The 26251-nt window shown below is 39.3% G+C and overlaps 1 protein-coding gene across 2 annotated transcripts in view; it reads right to left on the bottom strand.

The window, feature by feature from the left end:
• The window catches only part of TM4SF18 (transmembrane 4 L six family member 18), a 30028-nt gene extending 9598 nt beyond the window's left edge, over nt 1-20430 (bottom strand). Inside the window, exons 1-4 of one of the 2 annotated variants that reach the window (XM_030873273.3) lie at nt 20348-20430; nt 7784-7882; nt 7500-7693; nt 4719-4808 (exon numbers count right to left, since the gene is read on the bottom strand). In XM_030873273.3, coding sequence (XP_030729133.1) covers nt 4719-4808; nt 7500-7676 — 267 coding nt within the window. In that variant the 5' untranslated portion in view covers nt 7677-7693; nt 7784-7882; nt 20348-20430. Of the gene's footprint in view, nt 1-4718; nt 4809-7499; nt 7694-7783; nt 7883-14042; nt 14072-20347 lie in introns of those variants that run through there. The other variant, XM_060298504.2, reaches the window with a different exon arrangement.
• Nucleotides 20431-26251: the final 5821 nt, after the last annotated feature.

Raw genomic sequence — 26251 nt, 5'->3', positions numbered from 1 at the left:
TCCTTCAGAGTAAGTGGATTTTTCTCCCACAGCCTTTGATTAAAATTTTTTTTCAAATCTACAAAAAAGTTGAAAGTATAGTACCTCTTTCTTAGACTCAACTTTTGTGACGATTTTACCATTTTTGCTTGCTCTCTCCCTCTCTCTCAGTATGTATATGTACATCGACAAACACATATTTATTTACATTTTTGTCGCTTAACCATTTGAAAGTAGGTTGCAGACATTGGGATATCTCACCCCTAAACGCACCAGCACTTACGTCCCAAGAATAAAGATATTCTATTATTCTGCAATTGTTTTTCTTTTTTTGTACAGGATCCAATGAAGGTTTAGGCACAAGGTTACATCTCTTTGGTTTCCTTTAACCTACACTAGTCTTGCTGCCTTTTTTCTTTCAGGATATTAAATTCTTTTTAAAAAATCCCAGCCAGTTGTCTTGTAGAAAGCCCCACATTCAGGGCTTTTCTGATTGTTTCCTCACAATTGGACTTGGATTAAACACTTTGGCAAGAACATGTGATTGGCGTGGGTACATTATGGGCCTCTCACTGCTACTGATGATGCTAAATTTGATCTCTTGGTTAAAGTGGTGTCCTTCAGATCTATAAATGTCCATTTTCTACTTTGCTATTAGGAAAGCATTTGTGAGGTAATACTTTGAGACTGTGTCATATCTTGTTCCCTAAAGACATGTCAGCAGGTGGATTTAGCATCTACTGATGACCCTCATGTTCACTGATCACCGATTATCACAATAAGCGGTTGTAATGTACTGCTTTTCTAATTTTTCATTCTCCTGCATTTGTAAGTTATCATTTTTCTGTACAGAAGAACTTCTATTTCCCGTTTCTCTCCTCTGCCCCTCTCTTTCTGTAATATTGTGGACGCATGGATTTTCTAATTCATTATGTTATAACTCATAATTGTTATTATTCCTTTCGATGCTCAAATGGTTCACATATGACCAGTGGGAACATCCCTTCAAGTCAATTCCTGTACCCTTCAATATACCCCTATCATTCTTTGAACACTTCCTTGCTTCCTGGTACAAGATGTCCCAAGATCAGTTTGAATTTATGCTGCCTTAGACCTGGAATAGCTCTTTTTCTAACAAGCCACGGAATTAATTTTTGAGCAAGGAAGTGACATGAACCAATAAATGATTTTGGAAAATTACTCCGGCAGTGGGGCACACCAGCCAGAAGTGAGAGAGCCCCCAGATAAGAATTCCATGTGGAGAAAACGTCAAGTTGTGGCAACAAAGACATGCACTGGACAAAAAGACATTGAGGAGGAAATGAGTAGCTGGAGATGGGCTGAAAAAATTCCAGAGTTTGGGACTTGAGTGAAAAGGAGACAGAAATAGGGATGCCAAGAAAAGCAGTATTGCTTGGGAGAAAATTTAATTTAGTTTAAAAAATGTCGATTTCGAGTGAGAGTAGGATGGCCAAATAGAAACATGCAGTGGCCAGTTGATAAATTCAAAAGCTGAGACCAGAAAAAGAACAAAAAACCTGCAAGTTTTGGAACAAAGTTTATATCAAATTATATTTCTTTGCTTGGAGTTATTTTATAAATGTAACATCAATACATGATCATTATGGAAAATCAGAAAAAATGTATTTTAAAAACACAAAGAAGGAAAGAACAATTATGCTTTTTTCCTATTTGATACTAGTAATCTCATTGGCAACTTTACATATGATGGAAAGCTCTTTCAAGTTATGTTTCTCATATTGATTATTAATAGAGTTTTGCCTTGTCATGGGATGAGATAAATAGGTTTTTTTTTTACAGTAGATTTCTGTTAGTTATACTTTGTAAAAAATATTTACCTATTCGCTAATGTCATCTTTGAAAAAGGAAGAAGGACGTTTTCAAAAGATTGAGCTCCTTATTTACCAAATGGCCTTAAGCAGTTTGCTGGAAAGATCAGTGGAGAATTTCTCCATTTGGTGAATTTACAACCATAGCATAATATATATATATGTATGTATACATGTATAAATTACAATCTAATGAGTGGATACAATTGCACAATCGAAGTAAGCCTCAAAATAAAGTGGGAATAAGAATCTTGCTGAGTCACAGTGTCATTGTCCGTAAAACGTAGATGATGTAGATGGTTACAGCGCCTACATAATAGGGTTGTTTCAAAAATTAAAGGATACAATGCATATAAAAATTATTTGAAAAGTGCAAGGCATAATCAAAATATTATCTATTATTTCAAGTGCCCTTATTTGGCCAGTATTTGTTTTCCAGTGATAACAACCCACAGAATGTTGGCAGAAGATGCGACACCACAGAGGAATGGGGTTCAGGTCGTGCTGCTCCAAAACATGGCATCTTGGCATATTAATCTCTTAAGCCGAAGGAGTTTGTGGAAATGGCAGAAGCGGGAAGTTCACTCTAACCTCCCCGACCTTCTCACCCTTCTTCCCTGAAACAGGTCATAAAACGCCCAGGTGAAAGATACCCTCCCTGCACCTGAAGGAAGGAAGACATTCTTGTTACCAGAGACTAAAATTTGGGGCCAAGAACTCTGTATAAATAAATGTTGTTTAACTAAACCTTATTTTCCTAGTTACTTCTTCACCTTTTTCTATCCCTAACCCAAATCTCTCTGTCTTGTTAATTCTTCACAAAGTTATTATTTCTTTATCTAAAAAGTTTAGATGCTTCCTGCTCTAGTCACATCTTCGGGGTCTTCATTCTCTTGTGAAATCACACATGTACATGTGAAAATTCAATAAAATTTGTTTGCTTTTCTCATGTTAACCTGTCATCAGATTAATTTTCAGACCCAACCAGGGACCCAAAGAGGGTTGAGGAAACTTTTTTCTCCTCTACAAAATGAATCTTAGATGACCTAAATTTCCATTCCAGAGCTTCAGAAGTTACAAACTGGTGCAGACTCAAATTTGGCCTGCAAGATGTGTTTTATTTAGTTTAAACGAGAATTAATTGCCAACATTTTATAGTTGTGAAGTTTTACTTAAAACTCCATATTTCTACTTCCTATTGAAAATTGAGAATTATTGCCCAATATTGTAGTGGTAGCAATTGGCTGGACCTGAGTAGCAGCTCCCTCTCTTCCTTAAACAGAAAATTTGCTCTAATGTCTACATATTTCACATATTTCACTGCCATCAGGTATTTGGCATCTGGGGGCATATCAGTTAGGACCCCTATCCTAGAGCATATTTTGAAAGAACCAAGCAGAAAATCCAGGGAATCCTCTCTCCCTTCCTCCTGCTCTTTCCACTGAGATGCCAGTCATCTCATCCAATGTTGACTATGCCAGTGTCCAGACTCTACGTTATTTCTAGCATCCATTTGTGCTGGAGATGCTAATAATGAGTTAAGGCAAATTGAACACATGGATTTTTATTAGATACTTAACGGTACAAACATTTCTTTTCTAGAAATTCCCTGAGTACGTAGGTTAAAATTTACCGGAATCCATTGCTTCACCTAGACCATTTTGAAAGCTTTTCTGTAGTATAATACCAACAGTTACTGGGGGATGTTTGATTCAATTGGTTAAGAAAGTAGACTCACACACACACACACACACACACACACACACACACACACACACACACGCACACACACAGAGGGAGAGCATTTTGGTCTTCTAATTCTTCCCCACTAGGGGCACAATGGTGAATTAAACAACGAATTTAATCTTCCAAAAGCAACAGTCAAATAAAGTAAGCCATACCATCTTGGCCGCATATTTAAATGTAATTGCACCTCGGACCAACTAAGTCAGAGTCTCTGGGGGTGGGATTCTAAGGCCAAGCTCCCAGATCATTGCAATGTGCAGACAACATGTGGAACCACTGCCGCAAAGAATGTCTCCCAGACCTCTGGCAAAGCTCCTCCTAGTTAATGAATCATATTCTCTTTGAGTCACAGATGACTCATCTATAAAGCAGGAGTAGCAATGATATAATTCATTGGGTAAATATGAACAAACTATGAAGTGCTATGCAAATATGAATAAATGATGATGACAGGAGGAGGGGGAGGTGGATGATGGTGGAAATACAGGAACCCAGTGCCTATGTGTTGAGCATAGGCTTAGAAAATGTGGTTGTATTGTTCTCTCTTCACTCTATTTTAATTATCTTTAAAGTTCTAGCTTTAAAAATGTACATCATATATACCCAACTCTGAGATAAATCTAATGCTGTGTGAAAGAAGCCAGATACAGAAGACCAATACTGTATGATTCTATTTATATAAAATACAAACTAATCTATAATGACAAAAAGAGATCAACGATTATCTCTTGGGGGTGATGAAAATGTTCCATATCTTGACTATGATGCTAGTTTCATGGGTAGAGTTAACTGTCAAAACTCATGGAATTTTACACTTTTAATGGATGGCATCTATTATATGTAAATTAGTCTTCAATAAAGTTGATAAGGGAAAAAATAGACTCACAGAAACCCAGTTAGGAAAAGGTAATCTTATTTTCTAATTTCATATATCTTTAAATATTGAATTGCTAGAAGAATATCAGTAGAACAAAAGTGGAGGAAAACGGTAGACAAAATAGATAATATTTGGAGGAAACTCTTGGGCTCTGAACTGAAAGGATGATGGAGAGGGTACAATAGTGTCAATATTTTCACGTCCCCAAGTGAGAGGAAAGAAAGCCAGAGCACACTCAACCATCCTCAAAACACTATTGTTCTTACCATGTATTTTTTGCTGCAGTTTTCACTCTGGCAACATTTATGGTTGTTATCATTCTCCAGTACAAGAAGAATTGCTGCTACTATAAGCATCTATAGTAGGGAAGAGAAAAGATATCAGAAATGGAATACTAGTTTGCATTCATGCTCAGAATCAGAGCACAGTGCTTCAGAGCATAGACTCTGGGATCAGGTAACTCTCGGTTCAAATCCCGGTTCTGCCACTTAATAACTGTATGCACTCCAGAGTCCTTTCCTACAAAATGGTGCTGAGAACTCACCTCTTTGGGTTGTTATGAGCTATTGTACATAAAATTTTGAATAGTGTGCTTGATTCATAACATGCGATTGATAAATGTTAGCTGTTATCATAGTTATCAGTTATCAAAAGTTAATGATTAAGGAGGGGCAAATGGTATGGGCACGAGAATACCACCCTCTGCAGCAAGCGTGCACTTCTCACTGACTCAGTTGTGGAGGACAAAGGAAAACCATTCACCAGACTTTGCCATTTGCCAGCCTCTTTCTTTTTACTGCCCTCTGGGAATCCAGGTGAAAGGTATGGTTACTCTGAAACTAAATCTCTTAATCCAAAGTAAAGTAAATTCAATGTCCCCGAGTATTCAGATCATCTTAGATTCAGATTTTCCAGTGGGTTTTGTCTGTATGAAGCCAACAAACTGGGAGAATTCAGTGTATTCTACTTCCCTTTCTTGGTATCTTAGAGAAAGGGCTCAAGTTCCGGAAAGAACATGGATTTCTTTACTATTGGGTTGGCCAAAAAGTTCGTTCAGGTACAGAAAAACCCGAACTATCTTTTTGGTCAACCCAAGATTATAGTCCTTGGTTCGGGCAGGTATGGACTGTGAATTGCTTCTGGCAAATTCTCCACCTATCCTTTCCTTCTACTGTTCAGTACTGAATCTTGTAGTTGAGTTCATTGTTATTTTACTCCTTGTAGTGAATATTTCCAGTTTCCAAATTCCTTCAGCCATGATTTATTTATCTATCCATTTAATTATTTATCTATATTCCTCTCCTTTCTCCAAAAAGGATTTGGTCTTGAAAGAATATTTTTCAAGAATTCCTAGACAGTGAAAACTAGAGAATAGGTTCTTTTTACAGTTTTAAATTTTACATGGAATATAAGCAAACAGTCCTACATTCTCCTCCTTTCAACACCATTAATTAACACAATTTTAAAGAGATTCTGGTTTAACTTTAGTAATGTCTTGCAAATCTTCCACTTAGTACAATTATATATTGAGAGAAACAATGACAAGATAAGCCACAATAAACCAGGTGCAGTAACCAGCCTCATTACAATATTGTTAGAAATAATTAGACCTAGATCCTAGAGTCCTGTGCCAAAGGAGAAACACAGGCATAGCCCGTGTTTAAAGAGAAACTTCTCTCCCTTTTTGTTGTAAAATATAGCTGCAATACAGAGGGCTCAAGAATAATGGAGGAAAATTACCCAAAATACCACTACTCTCACATGTTTTTAAGTATGTACTCCGACATGTGTATATTTTACATAATTTCAATCATAATGTATTCACAATTTTGTTATATCTTTTTTCACTTAATATAAAATAACATGTGTTTTCCATGTTGCTACATGTTCATAACTACAATTTTCATCCTTTATAAAGTGAATGGACCATAATCTATTCTGCCATGTCTATGCTAGGATGCTTCTAGTTTTTTGCTATTATAAATAATGCTGCCACAAACATCTATGTATAAATTTCTTTCCTTATTCTGGATTATTTCCTCAGAATGTATGCTCAGGTTTAGGATTACCAAGTCAAAAGACATAAGCATTTTCATGGATCTTAATATATCATATGAAGAATGTCTCCCAAAGCCTTGCATTTATTTATAGTACCACCACCAACAGTCATTATGTACCTAGCACATAGCACCTTCAGCAGCACTGTGTATTCATATTTCAAAGTTTATTAATTTAACGTGCAAATAAATGAAACTGCTTTCCAACATATTTATTCAAATGTTATAATAATTAAACACCCACAAAGATGTAGAGATAGATTATAATGGATTTTCTTTTTTTTTTTTTTTTTTTGCATTCTTGTTGGTATAGAAAGCTTACCGTGCACAGTGTGTTTTTTTTTTTTTAGAAATGATATGATCAGGAAAAACTTCTTTTCCTCTGAGTTGCCAACATGATTTACTATCAGTTTGTTTTTAAAGAGCACAAAGTCATCGGAAAAACATCCATGGATTCTTACTGTGGCTACTTTGATTTAGTTTTCATCAACACCCACCCAAAGACATTGAGTAACTTGCTTTAAAGTCTCATGACACAAATGACAGAGCTTAGACTGGAACTCAAGTTTGTCTGAATCTTCAAATCTCTGCTTTTCCCACTGTCTTAATACCACTCCAAGCTAGAGAAATCCTGAGTACAGACAGAAAATCCTTTCTAGGAAAGAGCAATGCCACTGGAGATTAAATAGCATTAGTGGACACACAGCTTTCATGAGGATATAATATTTCTATAGGCCAGTGTCCCACCAACTTTCATTAGGACTAATTTCCTGCATTGCTGGAGCTACATAAATAAGCAGCTTACTGAAAACAAAGCTACCCTCCAAGTCCTCATGGACTACCTGCCTTTTCACCCCCCTCCATCTTCCAAACCCAAACCAAGGATTAGAAGAATGATTTTTCCATGATTCATCATTTTCATTAGGAACAAGTTCATGCTTAGTAAAAACTCCCCCTTCTGCAATCCCAAGTCTCCAAAGTCACACTTACCATAATACCTGAGAAACAGATTCCTTCAAAATACCAGACGTAGTTGGTGAGTTTATTGCTGGAGGCATAGGAAGCTTGCCCATTGGGGAAATACAATAATATGTTTACAATTATACTCCAAAGTGCAAGAGGAATCAGCAGACTACTCAGGCAGCTTCCACATTTCCAAGACCCCATGTTACCCTGCTCAGAACCTGCAGGAGATTTCAAGAGTGTAGAATTACATCAAGCCTGTTTTTCTTCCTTACCTGTCTCCCCCCTGCCCCCTCCCCGAGATTACCTACCACTTTCTGGGTCAGAGCCCTTCAGTTCATATTCATGAGGAGCCCAGGACTCGGACAGAACTGCAGCCTGCAATCTGTCGGTGTGGAAATAGTGGTTTACTGTTTGGAGAACAATAGACAAAGATCAACGGCTGAAAAGCTGAGCTGGTCTTCATCCTGTGCCAAAGGAATGTGGTGTTTTTACTGCTTTTTAAAATAAGTCATTTTCCTCTGGATTAGAGCACTCAAGACTGAATCCTGGGCATGTTTGCAGAAGGAAGTTGGAGGGAGGGCGGTTGGAATGGAGTCTGGCAAATTTCACCCCACAGTGGACGGGGGGGTTAAAGAGAAAACCACCAAGGAATCTTATATTGGCACCGGATGTGCGTTTTGCTCAAATATTCTGACTTTATGTATCTGTCTTTTATTCAGTGTTCTTTATTGTGTGCTCACTACTCACCACGCACTGTTTAAACTGCAGGGGGCACAAAAAGGACAAAGAAAGGGAAAGACTGGTGAGTCAGGAAAACAAGACACCACAGTTGATGAGTTTATTGTTATAAGACGGGTACTGCTTTCCTCTAAAGAGTTCACATCTATTATCTCTACCTCGCAATAAAATAATAACAGGAATAAATTCATATCTCTTACTGCCTAGGAAAAAGAGGTAAAAGAATTTGGGTAATTTGATTAAGACTTTATGAGTAATAAGTTTGAAGTGAATTTAGGAATTCTCCGTTCCAAATTATTATTATTTTCTAAACATCCTTATTGGAGTATAATTGCTTTACAATGGTGTGTTAGTTTCTGCTTTATAACAAAGTGAATCAGCTATACGTATACATATATCCCCATATCTCTTCCCTCTTGCATCTCCCTCTCTCCCACCCTCCCTATCCCACCCCTCTAGGTGGTCACAAAGCACCGAGCTGATCTCCCTGTGCTATGCGGCTGCTTCCCACTAGCTATCTGTTTTACGTTTGGTAGTGTATATAAGTCCATGCCACTCTCTCACTTCGTCCCAGCTTACCCTTCCCCCTCCCCGTGTCCTCAAGTCCATTCTCTACTCCCTTCCAAGTTATTGCCCTAAATTTAAAGAACTACAGATCCCTGTAGTTCTGATGACATAAGGAGAAGATTATGGGAAGGAATCTTGGCACTAATATGTTAAAGATAATGTAGACAGTGGTGTAAAGAATTCAAGGGTTGGAAAGCAACTGTATTCCAATAAAAATTAATTTAAAAAAAGAATTCAAGGGTTGGGAATTCCCCAGCGTTCCAGTGGTTAGGACTCTGTGATTTCACTGCCGAGGGCCCGGGTTCAGTCCCTGGTTGGGAACTAAGATCCCACAAGCTGCGTGCCACAGTCAAAAATGAAACAAAACAAAACAAAAGGATTCAAGGGTTGCCTGACCTCATTGCCACTGTCTGCTGGTAACCTCAGAACCCTGCTTAACTTAACTTTCTCAAGTCTCAACTTCCTAAGCTGTGAAATGGGGATTAAAAAACAGTACCTTCCCCACAAAGATAATGTGTGGGTTAACAGGATTATGTGTGCAAAACACAGTATCAGGTGATAGAGAAGGAGCAGGCAGTAAATGGGAGCCGTCATTAATAATAAAAAAGCAGTTACAGGAACATGATGGTCAAAATGGTACAGAGATCAGAAGTAAAGTCTGCTTATTTATTCCTCTCAATACCCAAAGAGTTTTGTATCATGAACCCTGAAAATCTTAACCCTAGAAGTATTTTTTTAATAAATTTATTTATTTATTTATTTAGACTGTGTTGGGTCTTCGTTTCATGCGAGGGCTTTGTCTAGTTGCGGCAAGCGGGGGCCACTCTTCATCGCGGTGCGCGGGCCTCTCACTGTCGCGGCCTCTCTTGTTGCGGAGCACAGGCTCCAGACGCGCAGGCTCAGTAGTTGTGGCTCACGGGCCTAGTTGCTCCGCGGCATGTGGGATCTTCCCAGACCAGGGCTCGAACCCGTGTCCCCTGCATTGGCAGGCAGATTCTCAACCACTGCGCCACCAGGGAAGCCCCAGAAGTATTTATATTTAATTTGTATTATCCTCCAGAAAGTATTAACACTCCATAACATAACTGCTTTTAATTCAAGAGAATAAAATTTTATTTTTACATGAATACTTTTCAATTGTATTATACTTATATTTTTTTAAAAATGGAGCTACCTGGAGCCACACTGGGATTCAAATAAAACAAACTAGAAACTAGTAGTCAGACTATGGTGGGTTCCAAAGAGGTTTCGTGGCACCCCCTAATGGATGTGATTTTTTTTCTTCCTCTAGTGTTTTTAACAAAGTGCATCAACAAAGTCTGGTCACTAGATTCCGTACCCCCTCCCCCCAGGGACATAGAAGCAACCTAAAATCACATTTACTAGAGCTTTGGGGATGATGGGGAGAGCAAAAACGTCTTTGGTTGAATATTTATTGAGTACCTGCTATGTGTCAGGCACTGTTCTAAGGGTTGGGGAGAGAGATCAGTGAACAAGAAAGTCCAAAATCCTTGCCCTCATGCAGCTTACATTCTACCATAATGGAGACTAACAATAAAAAATATGTCTAAGTAACACATATAACTTATCAGGTAGTGGTAAGTGTGGCTAAAATAAGTCAAGGAAGGACAAGCAAGAGTGCCAGAGAATGGGGCTGGGGATGTCATTTCTGATGGGGTGGTCAGGGAAGATCTTGCTGAGAAGGTGACATGAGCAAAGAGCTGAAGGAAGCAGAGGGTGCCAGTCCTGTAGAGAACTTGGGGCAAAGCACTGTAGGCAGAGAAAATAGCAAGTGTGCAAGAGCACTGAGGTAGAATGAACCCCAGTGAGAAGACTACTGTCACTGCAGCCAAGAGAGGGAGGGGAAGAGCAGTAACATCTGAGATTAGTTTTGAGTAGAAAAATGACTTGACACGTTAAAAGGCTCACTCTGGCTGCGGTGTTGTGATTAGGCTGTGACGGGTATGGGTGAAAGAAAGGAGATGAAGCCATTTCACCCATCCAGTCTTCCCATGGGAGATAGTGGCTCAGACCTTGACAGTAGTAGCAGAGATGGTGAGAAAAGGCTGGATTCTGTCTATATTTTGAAGATAGAGCCAACAGTATGTGGTGACAGCTTGAATGGAAGAGAAAGAGAGGAGTCAAAAATGGCCACGTGGTTTGGGGCCTGGGCAACGGGAAGAATGAAGTTGTCATTTACTGAAATGAGCAAAACAGCAGGTTGAGCAGGGTTGGAAGGGGAAGATGAGGTGGTCAGTTTCAGACATACCAAGTTCTGAGACACTTATTAGTAATCCAAGAGGAGATGCCAATTAGGCTGTTGGATACACAAATATGAAGTTTAGGGAAGAGGTCTGGGATGGAGTATGTGAGAGTTGTCAGTGTATACATGGTATTTAAAGACATGAAACACTATGCACGAATGACTGTAGTTAGGAAAGAGACCCAAGGACTAGGTCCTGGGAAGTCCAGTGAATTGAGTTTGGGGACAAGAAGGGGAGTCAGCAAAGGAGACTGAGAAGTGGCCAGTGAGTTAGAAGAACGAAGAGCTTATCCTGGAAGTCGAGTTCCTATTTGAGAAAGAAGTGATCAATTAGAGTTAAGGCTGCCTATAGAGAGAGTAATGTGGGAGGACTGAGAAATGGCTATTGGACTTAGCCACGTGGAGGTCATCAATGAGCTTGATAGGAGGACCTTTAGTGGTGGGACAGACATGAGTCTAACTGGAATGTGTTCATGAGAGAATGAGAAAAGAGGAATTGGAAACAGAGAGAAGAGGTAACACTTTTGGAGAGTTTAGCTGGAGGGAAAGTGGGAGTCCAGGGAAAAAGCTTAAAGGAAAAAATTATAGCACATTCCTATACTGTTAGGAATATTCTTGTTGAGGGTTGGGGAGGGGAGGGGAGTGGAAGAGAGAAACTGGGGAGAATTGCTAGAGCTGTGTTCTTGAGTAAATGGGAAGCAGTGGGAGTGTGTGCACAGATGGAGGAGCTGGCCTGAGCTAGCAGCCTGGGCAGCTCTGTCTTAGGAACAGAAGGAAGACAGAGCATAAGGAATTGGAGGTGTGGGAACTTCTGATTGCTTCTGCTTTCTCAGTAAAACCAGAAGCAGGTTTATCAGCTGAGAATGAAGACGGAGAGAGGATGTTACAGGTCTGGAGGGAGAGGAGAAGGTGTGAAACAGTTGCCTAGGAAAGCAGGATGGTGAAAGGTCTGGAGAGATGTGGCAGATGCTGGCAGGCACTGAGGGCCCTCTTGAGGTCATGAATTTATAGTGAGACTAGGCAGCATGGTCAAGTGCTTTTCCCAGTGCAGTTCAACTGCAGAGGTGTGGGCAGAGAGTAGTAAGAAAGCTGGAATCAACCAGGATTGGGAGTTTGCCAGGCAAGTATCATAAAGAGAGGGAAGGGGACAAAGGAATCAAGAATATATATAAGAGAGTGATTATAGTGATGGACTGCGGAAGGAAGAAGGAGGGAAGTAAGGACAAAAGAATATGAGGGACAGTAAAAAAGGGGTTGGATTTGTAGATTGTGTGTCCCAGTATGGTTGAAGAATTACTGGTTTTGAGTAGCAGAGAGATAAAGAGCTGGAAAGATGCAGATGTAAGCTATTGCATATGGAATGGTTAAGCTACGAGGTCCTACTGTATAGCACAGAGAACTATATTCAGCATTCTGTGATAAACCATAATGGAAAAGAATATAAAAAAAGAATATATATATATATATATATATATATATATATATATATAAAACTGAATCACTTTGCTATACAGCAGAAATTAACACAACATTGTAAATCAACTATACTTCAATTAAAAAATGGAAACAAAAGAGATCTGGAAAGATAGAAGGCAGTGATTGGGAAGAAGGGATGCTGGAATTAGAGATTAAGATGTTTCAGTAATTGGTGGAGACAGTCTAGAGGTATATTTTGGGCTGAATTTTGCTCCCTTGAAATTCATATGTTGATGCCACATAACCTCAGAATGTGACTATATTTGGCGAGAGGGCCTTAGTTAGAACAAGGCTGGTAGAGTGGGCCCTAATCCAGTCTGACTGATGTTCTTGTAAGAAGAAGAAATTTGAACACACAGAGAGATACCAGATGTGCCTGTGCACAGAGACATAGGAGTTCACAGCAAGAGGACAGCCATCTGCAAGCCAAGGAGAGAGTTCTCAGGAGAAACCAAACCTGCCAACATCTTGATCTTGGACTTCTAGCTTCCATCGATGTGAGAAAACACATTTCTGTTGATTAAGTCACCTATTCTGTGGTATTTTGTCATGGCATCCCTAGCAGACTAGTAGGTGTGACCATGGGAGTGAGTGGCCTAAGTAGGGTGGAAAGCAGGAGGATTGGAAGAAAGCAACTGAGAGGACTGGCTATTGGAATGGTTCCTTGCAATGAATATTAAAATCAACTATTATAACAATGGTAGTTTGGGAGAGAATGCCTGCATTTGGAGAGCCAGCTGCAAAACTCTTCAAGGAACCAAAGGAAGTAACCTTGAGGGGGAATGAACTGAGGGTGGGAAATGATCACAGTGTCATCTAGCATTGAAATTTACAGTCTCTCCAGTCAATATTGAACCACCCCTCTCCCATCAACTTTTAAGCAAAGATGTTAAAAAAAACTGAAACTGTTTAATTTGGCTTTAAATATTTCTCACCTTGAGACATCAGTCATAGAGATTCTAACAGGCAATGAAATAAGGTAAAAAGGAAGGGGGAGAACAGAATAATCCTGAAGAGGGTAACTGGCTACCAAGAAACCCAGAAAGAACAGTGTTTTACCGACTTATTTGCAAGGTTCTAAGAGGGTTTAGTTGAGACTTCATAAGTTTTTATTGCCAATATTTTGTACTTTGGAGAGGAGTGATTAGGAATACCTTTTGTTAATGGGACTTCCCTGGTGGCACAGTGGTTAAGAATCCGCCTGCCAGTGCAGGGGACACGGGTTCGAGTCCTGGTCCGGGAAGATCCCACATGCCGAGGAGAAACTAAGCCCGTGCGCCACAACTACTGAGCCTGCACTCTAGAGCCCATGAGACACAGCTACTGAGCCCGCGTGCCAGAACTACTGAAGCCCACACACCTAGAGCCCGTGCTCCGCAACAAGAGAAGCCACCGCAATGAGAGGCCCGCACACCGCAATGAAGAGTAACCCCTATTCGCTGCAGCTAGAGAAAGCCCATGCACAGCAACGAAGACCCAACATAGCCATAAATAAATAAATAAGATACCAAAAAAAAGAATACCTTTTGTTAAAATTTATGGAGGGTAGAATCCTTGAGCAGTTCCCACCTATCAGTGCTGTGGCTTCTAGGAATTTTCAGTGTCAGTGAGGTGAGCTCCCAATCAGGGCCCCCTTCAAAATAATCATGATAAATTGACATCTCTTGAGTATCTTTGTGCTGGGCACTGTGCTAGAAGCTTTCACATACATTAAAAACAAACAAAAAATAAATTTTCACAATGACTCTAAACTGAAGGCATTAACTCCATTTTGCATGTAAAACAATGGATCTAAGAAAACTTTTTTAAACTTCCAGGAACTAGAAGTTAAGCCCAAGATTTAAAACATATTCTTTGAACTCTTCCACCATGTTCACCCTGGCCTGACACACGTCTAGGCGTTAAGCCCCTCTTCTTCACTGCAAATAGGTTTCAAGTTTAGATATTTGGATTCTTTGGTAGTGGCTGCCTACATTGCTATTTTGAAGACACACTGGTTTCAGTGGGAGAAACATACAGGCCAGATAAATGACTGATGTCTGCTGTGGAGACAGGGTCAGGGAAGGGAAACATGCATGACTAGTATATCCCAGTCTTGGTCAAGCCCCAAAAGATGTCTCTAATGATGCTTTCATGTCACAGATAGTTATGAAGATTTGGAGGGGGGTGGTGCAGGACCAAACACCACTTGGAAGACTGTTCAGCAAGGGTGACAGAAGTGAATGAGGAGGATATGACTGGCTGAAAAACTTGATAAAATTGTGACAAGGGGACATAAGCAATTTCCTTATCTTTGGTTATCCCATTAATCAGAGCATCTAATGAAGTCTCCCTGGACAATTTTAAAAATTACTTAATTTCTCTCCTAAGAAAACTCTTTCTTAACCTGCCTCCTGGAAAAAAAAAAAAAAAAAAGATGTGTACTCATAAAAATAAAAAAAAAACCTTCCTGAAGCCATTTGTCTCCAGTGAACTCCCGATTTTCTTGTCAAGGAATTCTTCCTAAGTCAGGGTTTTCGTGCTGGTCCTCCAGGAACCGGGAAGAGTCACCGGGCTGCCGTGCTTATTGGCTGCTTTTGGCCTTGGCTTCCTGTTCTCAACAGCGGAGCTGAGGAAATCCGCAGGATGCCTGCCACCAAGGGACAAGGTGACTCAAGAGGAAACACTCCACCTAAAATAGTCCTTGTGTACAGTCTCAGAGTCACGCTGGAAACAGAATTAATATATCATCCCAGAATTGATTCCATAGGTGGTTGGAAGTGGAGAAGAAGGAGGTAACTGAAAGAAGTTTATCAAAGGAAAAGATTTGCCGCCAAGATAAAAGCTGAACTGCAGCAAAGGCTAATATTCAGAAAGAGAGTTCATCCTGGGAGTTCAGAGGGGATGCACTGTGATTTCCCCCATTCACCGTGGGCACAAAGCTCTGATCCTGGTCCAACCCAGGGACCCACTGGGAGTGGATGTTTCCTTCAAAACACAGTAGGAAAGCAGCAGCAGAATAGCTACGTAAACAAAAATGGACCATTGGGATGCAGTCTCCTCCGTTTTTGTGTTTATAATTCTTTCTCTAGAATTATCTGGCCCAGAATGTCTATAGCGCGGCTAGATTCTAGATTTGTTTCCAGCTAATGGTAAACATCTAGCATATTGCCTCCTGAGAGACGGGAAGTCATATACGATTCATACCCAAAGTTCCCTGAGCAATATTCTGCATTTGGAATGACCTCTCAGACTCTTGTCGTACCTGCCCTTTACCCTCTTCTCCCTGACTCCCAGCCCTCTAGAGTCCATTTATTTATTCCAGCTCTTCACAGTGAAGAGAAACCATATTCCACCATTTATTCTTTAAATAGGTATTGAGCAATTACTACATAGTGGGGAGACTACTGAGGCGAAGAACACCCGTCCTTGCCCTCAAGATGCTCTGCTCAGAGTCTGATAGGGGAAATACAAAAGTTCAAGAGCTTTGGAATACAAAATATTGAATCTCCAATAGATTTAAGCATAGGCTTCTGGGAAGTACAAAAAGTCCCAGGAACTTTGAATGGAGCTGGGGTTTCACAGGAGTTTCCTAGGAAGGGCAGGGACAGAACTGAGTCATCTAGCTTAACAGAAGCATGTAGCTGAGCAAACTGAGACTCAGTCAAAGATAAATATACACTGGGGGATAAATGCAGTGTATAAAGCTCGATTGGATCTTGGTCTGGAAGACAACACGATGAAATACATTTTGGGGACAGTTGGAAAAATACCCATATAGATAGTGTTAGACTATATTAGAAGTTGTTTTATTTTGGGTGTAGAAGTGGTGTAGTTATGTAGCAGGTTGTTCTCATTTTTAGGAGATAGATACACCTGAGATGGATTTAGCAAGTGGTTTAGCAGCAATATGAAATTGAAATAGCTTTGCAGAACAAGAAGGGGGCGGAGGAGGTGAAGGATGGATATATGGTAGATAAATGAAGCAAATGTAACAAAATGTTAACAATTGTTGAACTGAATTTGGATGTTCATTGCACTAGTTTTTCAACTTTCCTGAATTTTTGAAAATGTTCATAAAACATAGTTGAAGAAAAACAAAGTTCCCTGGTAGATAGTTGCATAAATGCCAACACTACCCAAAACTCAGAGGGTGCTTTCATCTTGGGAATACAAAGTAGAAAATAAATGTTCTGCCCAAACAAATGCCTTAGGCTGCACAGAAGCACTGAGGCGGGACAGAGAGTGGTCCACTCTGCAACTCAGAGCAAGTAGAGCTCGGCTGTGTCCAGCTGCCCGAGTGGGACACAATGGATGGATGTTGTTGGGAGGGTGCGTGAGAAGGAGCTCAGAGCTCGAAGAGTCTGAGCTGTATGTCAGGCCGGAGAGTCTGGATCTTATCCTGAGGAAGTCAAAGCCACTTAAGAATGGAGGGCATTTTAGAGTCTTGTTCTGGTTTCAGTTTGAAGGATGGATCAGAGTTTGGAAGGCATGGAACGAAGAGGTCATTCCAGAGACTACTGCAGTAATTCCATCAGAATTAAAGAAGGCCAAAGGCAGAGCAACAGAAATTCTCATTTGTTGCTGGTGGGAATGCAAAATGGTACAGCCACTTTGGAAAACAGTGTGGCAGTGTCTTACAAAATTAAGTATACACATACCGTACAACCCAACAATCTCGCTCTGAGATATTTACCCAAGAAAAGTGAAAACATGTATAGGAATGTTTAGAGCAGCTTTTTCATAATCACGAAAACCTGGAAGCCTCAACTGGTAAATGGATAACTAAATTTTATCTTCATGAATGAATACTATGCAATAAAAATGGAGTGAAGTACTGATACTACAACATCATGGATGAATCTCAAAAGCATTATGTTAAGTGAAAGAGGCCAGACTACATACTGTATGACTCTGAGAAAGACAAAGCTATTGGTATAGAAATAAGATCAGTGGTTACCAGGGGCTGGGGTGGGGGTAGGAGTTGACTATAAAGAGGCACGTAGAACTTTCTGGGGTGATGGAAATACTTTATATAGTATTTTTATTGTGGTGGAGTTGACACAGTCATATACGCTTATCAAAATCGTATACCTATAAAGTGTGAACTTCATTATATAGAAATTATATCTCAATATGCCTCACTTTCAAAAAAGGAAAAGAAAAAGAATAATATGACCTGAGGACTGACTGGATAGAGAATAGGGGAAAGAAGAGCAAAATATGTTTCAATGGTCTAGAAAACAGATGTATTAATAAAAGAAGTGGTACCTGATACAGTCAGTTAACTGCTACAAGAATGAAATGCTGAATAAAGTTATATTGAGGAGTATTTCAGAATATATTAAAACATTTTCAGCCATTTTTATATTACTTTAGTGGCCAATTTGGCACAAGTGTGAGGAAAATGTTACTAACTTTTAAAAGCATGTAATGGATTCTCAAGAAGAAATTTATGCTCTGGGAACACATAAAGTTTCTGTGTGTGTATATATGCATGCCCATGCCTGTCTCAAAGCATCTGATGGTACTCTTCCTTGGAATATGTTTTTCACGGATTTTACATGTTCTTTAAACAATTAAAATGTATACAAAATGCTTTCTTAGTTCTAATTAATGAAAATTACTAAATATTAATTTTTAAAAGAAAAATTCCTATAATACAGTGGCAGAAGTGGACATAGAAATAGTTTGGAGAGAATTTAAGAAGGTAGAGTTTTTCCAGGAAGTGATTTTTCAGATAAGGTATGTTTGCACATAGGGATATGGACCTATCAAGTAAGAATACTACAATATTATTTGTGAAGAAAAAGACTGGAAATAATCTCACTCCCTATTAATAGGAAACTGGTTAAATAAATTATGGCATAATTTATGCCATCTAATGGCAGTCTATAATAATGGAATACTATACAACTGTTAAAATGAGATAAATCTATATGCAATGATGGCTGAGTTAGACAAACACTGTATATAATATTGTTATTTATATAACAAAAAGGTATGATCTATCTATCTGTCTATCTATCTTTACACACACTTTATATAGGCATAGAATGTCTCTACTACAAGGAACTGTTTTATCTGTCAGGATCCATTCAGGAGACAGAAATTACACAATAATTTGAATAGTGAAGGTTTAATATGGAAAATGATTAATAATTTACTAAATGAGAATAAGAGAATTCTGAATAATACCCTAGGGCTTCCGACCCTGAGAACACTTAGCTGGTTTGAAAAGCAGTGGAGTTTACCTTAGGGCTGTGAGAAACCAAGAGTCCACTCTTGAAAACTGTGCTCACAGCACGGAGGCAGCAGACAGAAAACTGCCTGGTGATCAGGCTTGGCTTGCCAGGATCACCCCAGCAATGTTTTTTTTTTCTGGATCTGTCACATCAGGCAAGGGAAACAAAAGAAAAAATAAGCAAATGGGACTTTATTAAATTTAAAAGCTTTTGCAGAGTGAAGGAAACTACCAACAAAATAAAAAGACAACCTACCGAATGGGAGGAGATATTTGCAAATGTTATGTCTGATAAGGGGTTAATATCCAAAATATATAAACAGCTCATACAACTCAAAACACCGAATAACCCAATTAAAAATGGGCAGAAGTCCTGAGTAGACATTTTTGTAAAGAAGACATACAGATGGCCAATAGGCACATGAAAGGATGCTCAACATCACTAATTATCAGAGAAATGCAAATAAAATCCACAATGAGATATCACCTCACACCTGATGTAATGGCTATCATCACAAAGACCACAAAACAACAAATGCTGGAGAGGGTGTGGAGAAAAGGGAACCCTTGTTCACTGTTGGTGGGAATGTAAAGTGGTACAGCCACTATGGAGAATAGTATAGAAGTTCCTCAAAAAATTAAAAACAGAGCTACCATTTGATCCAGGAATTCCATTCCTGGGTATATATCCAAAGAAAATGAAAACACTAATTTCAGAAGATGTATGTACCCCAGTGTTCATAGCAGTATTATATACAACAGCCAAGCTATGGAAGCAACCTAAGTTGTTCATCAACAGATGAATAAACATATATATATATGTGTATGTATATATATATAAAATATTAAAAAAGAATGCAATTTTGATCTTTGCAGCAATGTGGATGGAACTGGAGTGTATTATGTCTAGGGAAGTAAGTCAGAGAAAGACAGATATTTTATATTTCACTTACACGTGGCATCTAAAAAAATAAAACAAATGAATGAATATAGCAAATAATAAACAGACTCATAGGTATAGAGAACAAACTAGTGGTTACCAGTGTCGGGGGGCAAGATAGGGAGAAGGGATTAAGAGGCACAAACTACTATGTATAAAATAAATAAGATACAAGGATGAAAGTACAGCACAGGGAATATAACCAATATTTCATAATAACTTTAAATGGAGTATAATCTATAAAAATATGGAGTCAACTATGTTGTACACCTGAAACTAATATAACATTGTAAATCAACTATATACTCCAATAAAAAATAATGATAATAATAAAAAAGAATACACTAGGTCTGAGAAAGGGTACCCAATAAAGGAATGAACCTGGAAGAGTGAGATCCTCAAAGTTGGACACAGAGGGGGCAGCCCCTCTGATGGTGTAGTATTTTGCTGGGTTGCCTCAGGTCGGAGCTGGCCCACGGTTGACAAACTATAAGTCACAGGGCAGGCTGACAAGCTGAAAATTCCTCTACTGGGGAAACTGTAGGCTGAGGCTGCTGGGAAAGAAATCACTAGCTGGGGGGTGCTGATGAAACCCAACGGGAAACTGCCTCATGGGAAGAACTGTGGAACTTGTGGGAAGCTGGCTGGGCCATGACTGGACTCACTGGAAAGCTGCCAGGAAGCGGCTTCACAGGCTTGTCGCTGAGCTGACCCTGGGGAAGCGGCGGGGGCACCCACGGAACTTGCTGGGGTGAGATCCATCGTTGGGTCTCCCACACACCAGCGCAGCACCACAGGAGCAAGAAGAACGCAAAGCCCACCAAATCCAGGAAGAGAAGCCCATTTTTCCTCCAGAGTCCCTTCAGCGTCCCCTACTGGCCAACTTTAACATCGTGTCAGCCGGAAAATGAAAGGTGTGTGATTATCACAAGCAGAGAAATGAAGAGGGGATTTGGGTCTAAAAGGCAATAAATTCATAAATGCCACGGCTGGTAACAATTGTATCTGGGGAGAAAAACTGGTTGATCAGGCTCAGATGTGAGAGAAGTTTACTTTTCATTGAACATCTTTCTCCTGTTTGATTTGCGGGAGGGGCATCACAAATTTTCTTTAATGCATTATGCTGAATTTCATACCGTAAAATAAGAATGCTGTTGATGATGGTAGTATGCCAGTCATTATTTCAAATGCTTTTACTGTATTAAATCACCTAATCTTTCCCCGAAGCAGTTACTCTTATTAGACCTAATTTTTATACTGGAAGAAACTGAGGCAAAAAAGAGATTAAATAATTTGCCCAAGATTAGCTGGCAAGCGACTGAACTGTGATTGATAATCTCGCTGCAGAATCTGTGCTCTTAATGACTAAGTCCTACGTCTGTCAGTGTTTACTTTGGCATAAAACATAATGAACAAGTTATGAGTCCCTTATACTACTCATCAGATATTCCCCTACCTCCCATCTCTGACTCCCCTTAGGGGTGGGGTGGGTCACGTGATTAATGAGTCGTGTGTGTTCATTTCATTATTTGTGAGAGAGCCCCAGTAACTCCCATTCTCCTTTTGCACAGACCCTCTGTGTTAACTGTAATGGTTAGATAGCATGAGCAAGAAATAAACTTTTGATTTTCTAAGCCCTTGATACTTTGATGCTGCTTCTCACTGAAGCAAAATCTAGCTTATTTTTACTGATATAAATAATGTGTTTCTGATTAGAGTTAAATAGCAAAATGTGTTTTATAAAATTCCAAATAAGATATATTACTTATCCTAAACATTTTTATCTTGAAATATTTTGAACTTAGAAAAATTGAAAAAATTAGAATTATACAAAGGTCACTGTTTATCCTTCAACTAGATTCACAGTTGCTTATGGTTTGCTCCCTTTGCTTTATGTTTATCACTGTACTTCTTTTTTTTTTTCTCTCTCTCAATCATTTAAAAGAAAGTTGCGGACATCATGAAGCTTCATTGGAAAAACTTCCACAGGCATCTTCTAAGACCAAAAACATTCTACGTGACTGCACTGAAAGTCTTAGTTCCTAACAGCATTAGCATACTTACTTTTTTGCTTTAATCTACAATATATAAAAAACAACTTTAGAATTACAATTCTGATATTACTACCAAACATAAATCTATGAAGTAGAGTTTAAATATTTTGCAATCCTTCTTTTCTTTAGAATATAAGGCCATCAAGGATGTGTAATTGGGGTACTGTGTTTAATACAGAGCAGAGTAATTCAAGTAACTTTGAACACAGTCCTCTGTAAATCCTTAGTGAGACATGTTCTGGGGTCAAAAGGGACTGCAAAAAAAAATCTTGATAATAATTTGGTACAGAGATTCATTTCCTTCTTTTTATAGTCAATTTTAGGGTTTGCTTTTTAAAATCTTTTTATTACATTTTTTTAATGAACAACTTTTACTTGGTTCCAAAGTCAGAGCAATATAAAAAAGTATACTCAAAGAAGTGTTACTCTCATTCTTCCTCCACGCTGACCTCTCCAGCTTCATAAACAGATACTTTCCTTAGTCTCTGTTTTATCCTTCCTGTGTTCCTTTCTTTCTTTCTTTTTGAAAAAACAAGCAAATATATATACATATCCTTATGTTCCCTTAGTTTTTACATGGTAATATACCATATGCACCTCATTTTCTTTTCGCTTAACAATACATCCTGGAAATCACTCCATATCAGTTTATAGAAATCTTTCAAATTTTTTTGTTATGACTGCATAAGGCTCCGTCATGTAGCTGTACCACAGTTTGATTTATTAGTGGCTGCTGGATTGTTTTCAGTATCTTACTATTACAGACAATATTGTAATGAAGAACATTGTACATGCATTCTTTCATATTTGTCGAGGTTTACTATCAAGATAGTTTCCTAGAAGGGTTTTTTTTGGGTAAATACATAATTATTATTGTTAGCTATTGCCCAATTCCCTTCACCAGGGGTTTTACCATTTTGCATTATCACTCGCATTGTCTGACAGTGCTTGTTTCCCCACAGCCTTGCTGGCAGAGTGCATTGTCAAATTTTTGAATTATTGTCAATCTGGCAGGTGAGAAATAATATCTCTGTATAGTTTTAATTTGCATTTATCTTATGATGAGTGAATTTCAACAGCTTTTTATATGTTTGAGTCATCTATGATACACCTGAAACTAACTCAATATTTTAAATCAACTATACTTCAATTTAAGAGTTTCCTCTGTGCTCCACATCAGCAGCTGGCTTCGTGCAGAACTAATTTGACTGTTCAAAGACGGGCGACATTACTTCAGACTACTCATCTTGCTGATGTCATTGGGAGAATTGGAACCAAGATGGCGAGGTGGAAGGATGTGCTCTCACTCCCTCTTGCGAGAACACCAGACTCAGAACTAGCTGCAGGACAATCATCAACAGGAAGACACTGGAACTCACCAAAAAAGATACCCCACATCCAAAGAAAAGGAGAAGCCACAATGAAATGGTAGGAGGGGCGCAATCACAGTAAAATCAAATCCCATAACTGCTCGGTGGGTGACTCACAGACTGGAGAACAATTATACCACAGAAGTCCACCACTAGAGTGAAGATTCTGAGCCTCACATCAGGCTTCCCAACCTGGGGGTCCGGCAACGGAAGGAGGAATTGCTAGAGAATCAGACGTTGAAGGCTACTGGGATTTGGTTGCAGGACTTCGACAGAACTGGGGAAAACAGAGACGCCACTCTTGAAGGGCACACACAAAGTAGTGTGTGCATCGGGACCCAGGGGAAGGAGCAGTGACCCCAGGGCAGACTGAACCAGACCTACCTGCTAGTGTTGGAGGGTCACCTGCAGAGGGGTGAGGTGGCCATGGCTCACCGATGGGACAAGGGCACTGGCAGTAGAAGTTCTGGGATGTACTCATTGGCGTGAGCCCTCCCAGAGTCCACCATTAGTGCCACCAAAGAGCCCAGGTAGGCTCCAGTGTTGGTTTGCCTCAGGCCAAACAACCAACAGGGAGGGAACCCAGCCCCACCCATCAGCAGTCAAGCGGATTAAAGTTTTACTGAGCTCTGCCCACCAGAGCAACAGTCAGCTCTACCCACCACCAGTCCCTCCCATCAGGAGACTTGCACAAGCCTCTTAGATAGCCTCATCCACCAGAGGGAAGACAGCAGAAGCAAGAAGAACTACAGTCCTGCAGTCTGTGGAACAAAAACCACATTCACAGAAAGATAGACAAGATGAAAAGGCAGAGGGCTATGTACCAGATGAAGGAATAAGATAAAACCCCAGAAAAACAACTAAATGAAGTGGAGATAGGCAACTTTCCAGAAAAAGAATTCAGAATAATGATAGTGAAGATGATCCAGGACCTCGGAAAAAGAATGGAGGCAAAGATCGAAAAGATGCAAGAAATGTTTAACAAAGACTTAGAAGAATTAAAGAACAAACAAACAGAGATAAACAATACAATAACTGAAATGAAACTACACTGGAAGGAATCAATAACAGAATAACTGAGGCAGAAGAACGGATAAGTGACCTGGAAGACAGAACGGTGGAATTCACTGCTGCGGAACAGAATAAAGAAAACAGAATGGAAAGAAATGAAGACAGCCTAAGAGACCTCTGGGACAACATTAAACACAACAACATTCGCATTATAGGGGTCCCAGAAGGAGAAGAGAGAGAGAAAGCACCAGAGAAAATATTTGAAGAGATTATAGTCGAAAGCTTCCCTAACATGGGAAAGGAAATAGCCACCCAAGTCCAGGAAGCACAGAGAGTCCCATACAGGATAAATCTAAGGAGAAACACGCCGAGACACATAGTAATCAAATTGGCAAAAAGTAGAGACAAAGAAAAATTATTGAAAGCAGCAAGGGAAAAATGACAAATAACATACAAGGGATTTCCCATAAGGTTAACAGCTGATTTCTCAGCAGAAACTCTGCAAGCCAGAAGGGAGTGGCATGATATACTTAAAGTGAGGAAAGGAAAGAATCTACAACCAAGATTACTCTACCCAGCAAGGATCTCATTCAGATTCGATGGAGAAATCAAAAGCTTTACAGACAGGCAAAAGCTAAGAGAATTCAGCACCACCAAACCAGCTCTACAACAAATGCTAAAGGAACTTCTCTAAGTGGGAAACACAAGAGAAGAAAAGGACTTACAAAAACAAACCCAAAATAATTAAGAAATGGTAATAGGAACATACATGTCGATAATTACCTTAAATGTGAAGGGATTAAAGGCTCCAACCAAAAAACACAGGCTTGCTGAATGGATACAAAAAGAAGACCCATATATATGCTGTCTGCAACAGACCCACTTCAGACCTAGGGACACATTCAGACTGAAAGTGAGGGGATGGAAAAAGATATTCCATGCAAATGGAAAACAAAAGAAAGCTGGAGTAGCAATACTCATATCAGATAAAATAGACTTTAAAATAAAGAATGCTACAAGAGACAAGGAAGGACACTACATAATGATCAAGGGATCAATCCAGAAAGAAGATATAACAATTATAAATATATATGCACCCAACACAGGAGCACCTCAATACATAAGGCAACTGCTAACAGCTCTAAAAGAGGAAATCGACAGTAACACAATAATAGTGGGGGACTTCAACACCTCACTTACACCAATGGACAGATCATCCAAAATGAAAATAAATAAGGAAACAGAAGCTTTAAATGACACAATAGACCAGATAGATTTAACTGATATTTTTAGGACATTCCATCCAAAAACAGCAGATTACACTACCTTCTCAAGTGTGCATGGAACATTCTCCAGGATAGATCACATCTTGGGTCACAAATCAAGCCTCAGTAAATTTAAGAAAATTGAAATCATATCAAGCATCTTTTCTGACCACAATGCTATGAGATTAGAAATTAATTACAGGGGAAAAAAACGTAAAAAACACAAACACATGGAGGCTAAACAATACATTACTAAATAACCAAGAGATCACTGAAGAAATCAAAGAGGAAATCAAAAATACCTAGAGACAAATGACAATGAAAACACGATGATCCAAAACCTATGGGATGCAGCAAAAGCAGTTCTAAGAGGGAAGTTTATAGCTCTACAAGCCTACCTCAAGAAGCAAGAAAAATCTCAAATAAATGATCTAATCTTACACCTAAAGGAACTAGAGAAGGAAGAACAAACAAAACCCAAAGTTAGCAGAAGGAAAGAAGTCATAAAGATCAGAGCAGAAATAAATAGAAACAAAGAAAACAGTAGCAAAGATCAATACAATTAAAAGCTGGTTCTTTGAGAAGACAAACAAAATTGATAAACCATTAGCCAGACTCATCAAGAAAAAGAGGGAGAGGACTCAAATCAATAAAATTAGAAATGCAAAAGGAGAAGATACAACAGACATCGCAGAAATTCAAAGCATCCTAAGAGACTAGTACGAGTTTCTGAGGCAGAATCTGTTCCATGCTGATCTCCCAGCTTTGGTGGTTGCTGCCAATCGTTGGCAATCCTTGGTTTGAGCTGCGTCACTCTAATCTCTGCTTCTGTCATCACATGGCCTTCATCTCTCTGTGTGTCTTCACAC

Source organism: Globicephala melas, chromosome 4 (genome assembly GCF_963455315.2).
Source record: "Globicephala melas chromosome 4, mGloMel1.2, whole genome shotgun sequence".
Classification (NCBI taxonomy): Eukaryota; Metazoa; Chordata; class Mammalia; order Artiodactyla; family Delphinidae; genus Globicephala; species Globicephala melas.
This window is presented reverse-complemented; position numbering and strand designations above follow the sequence as displayed.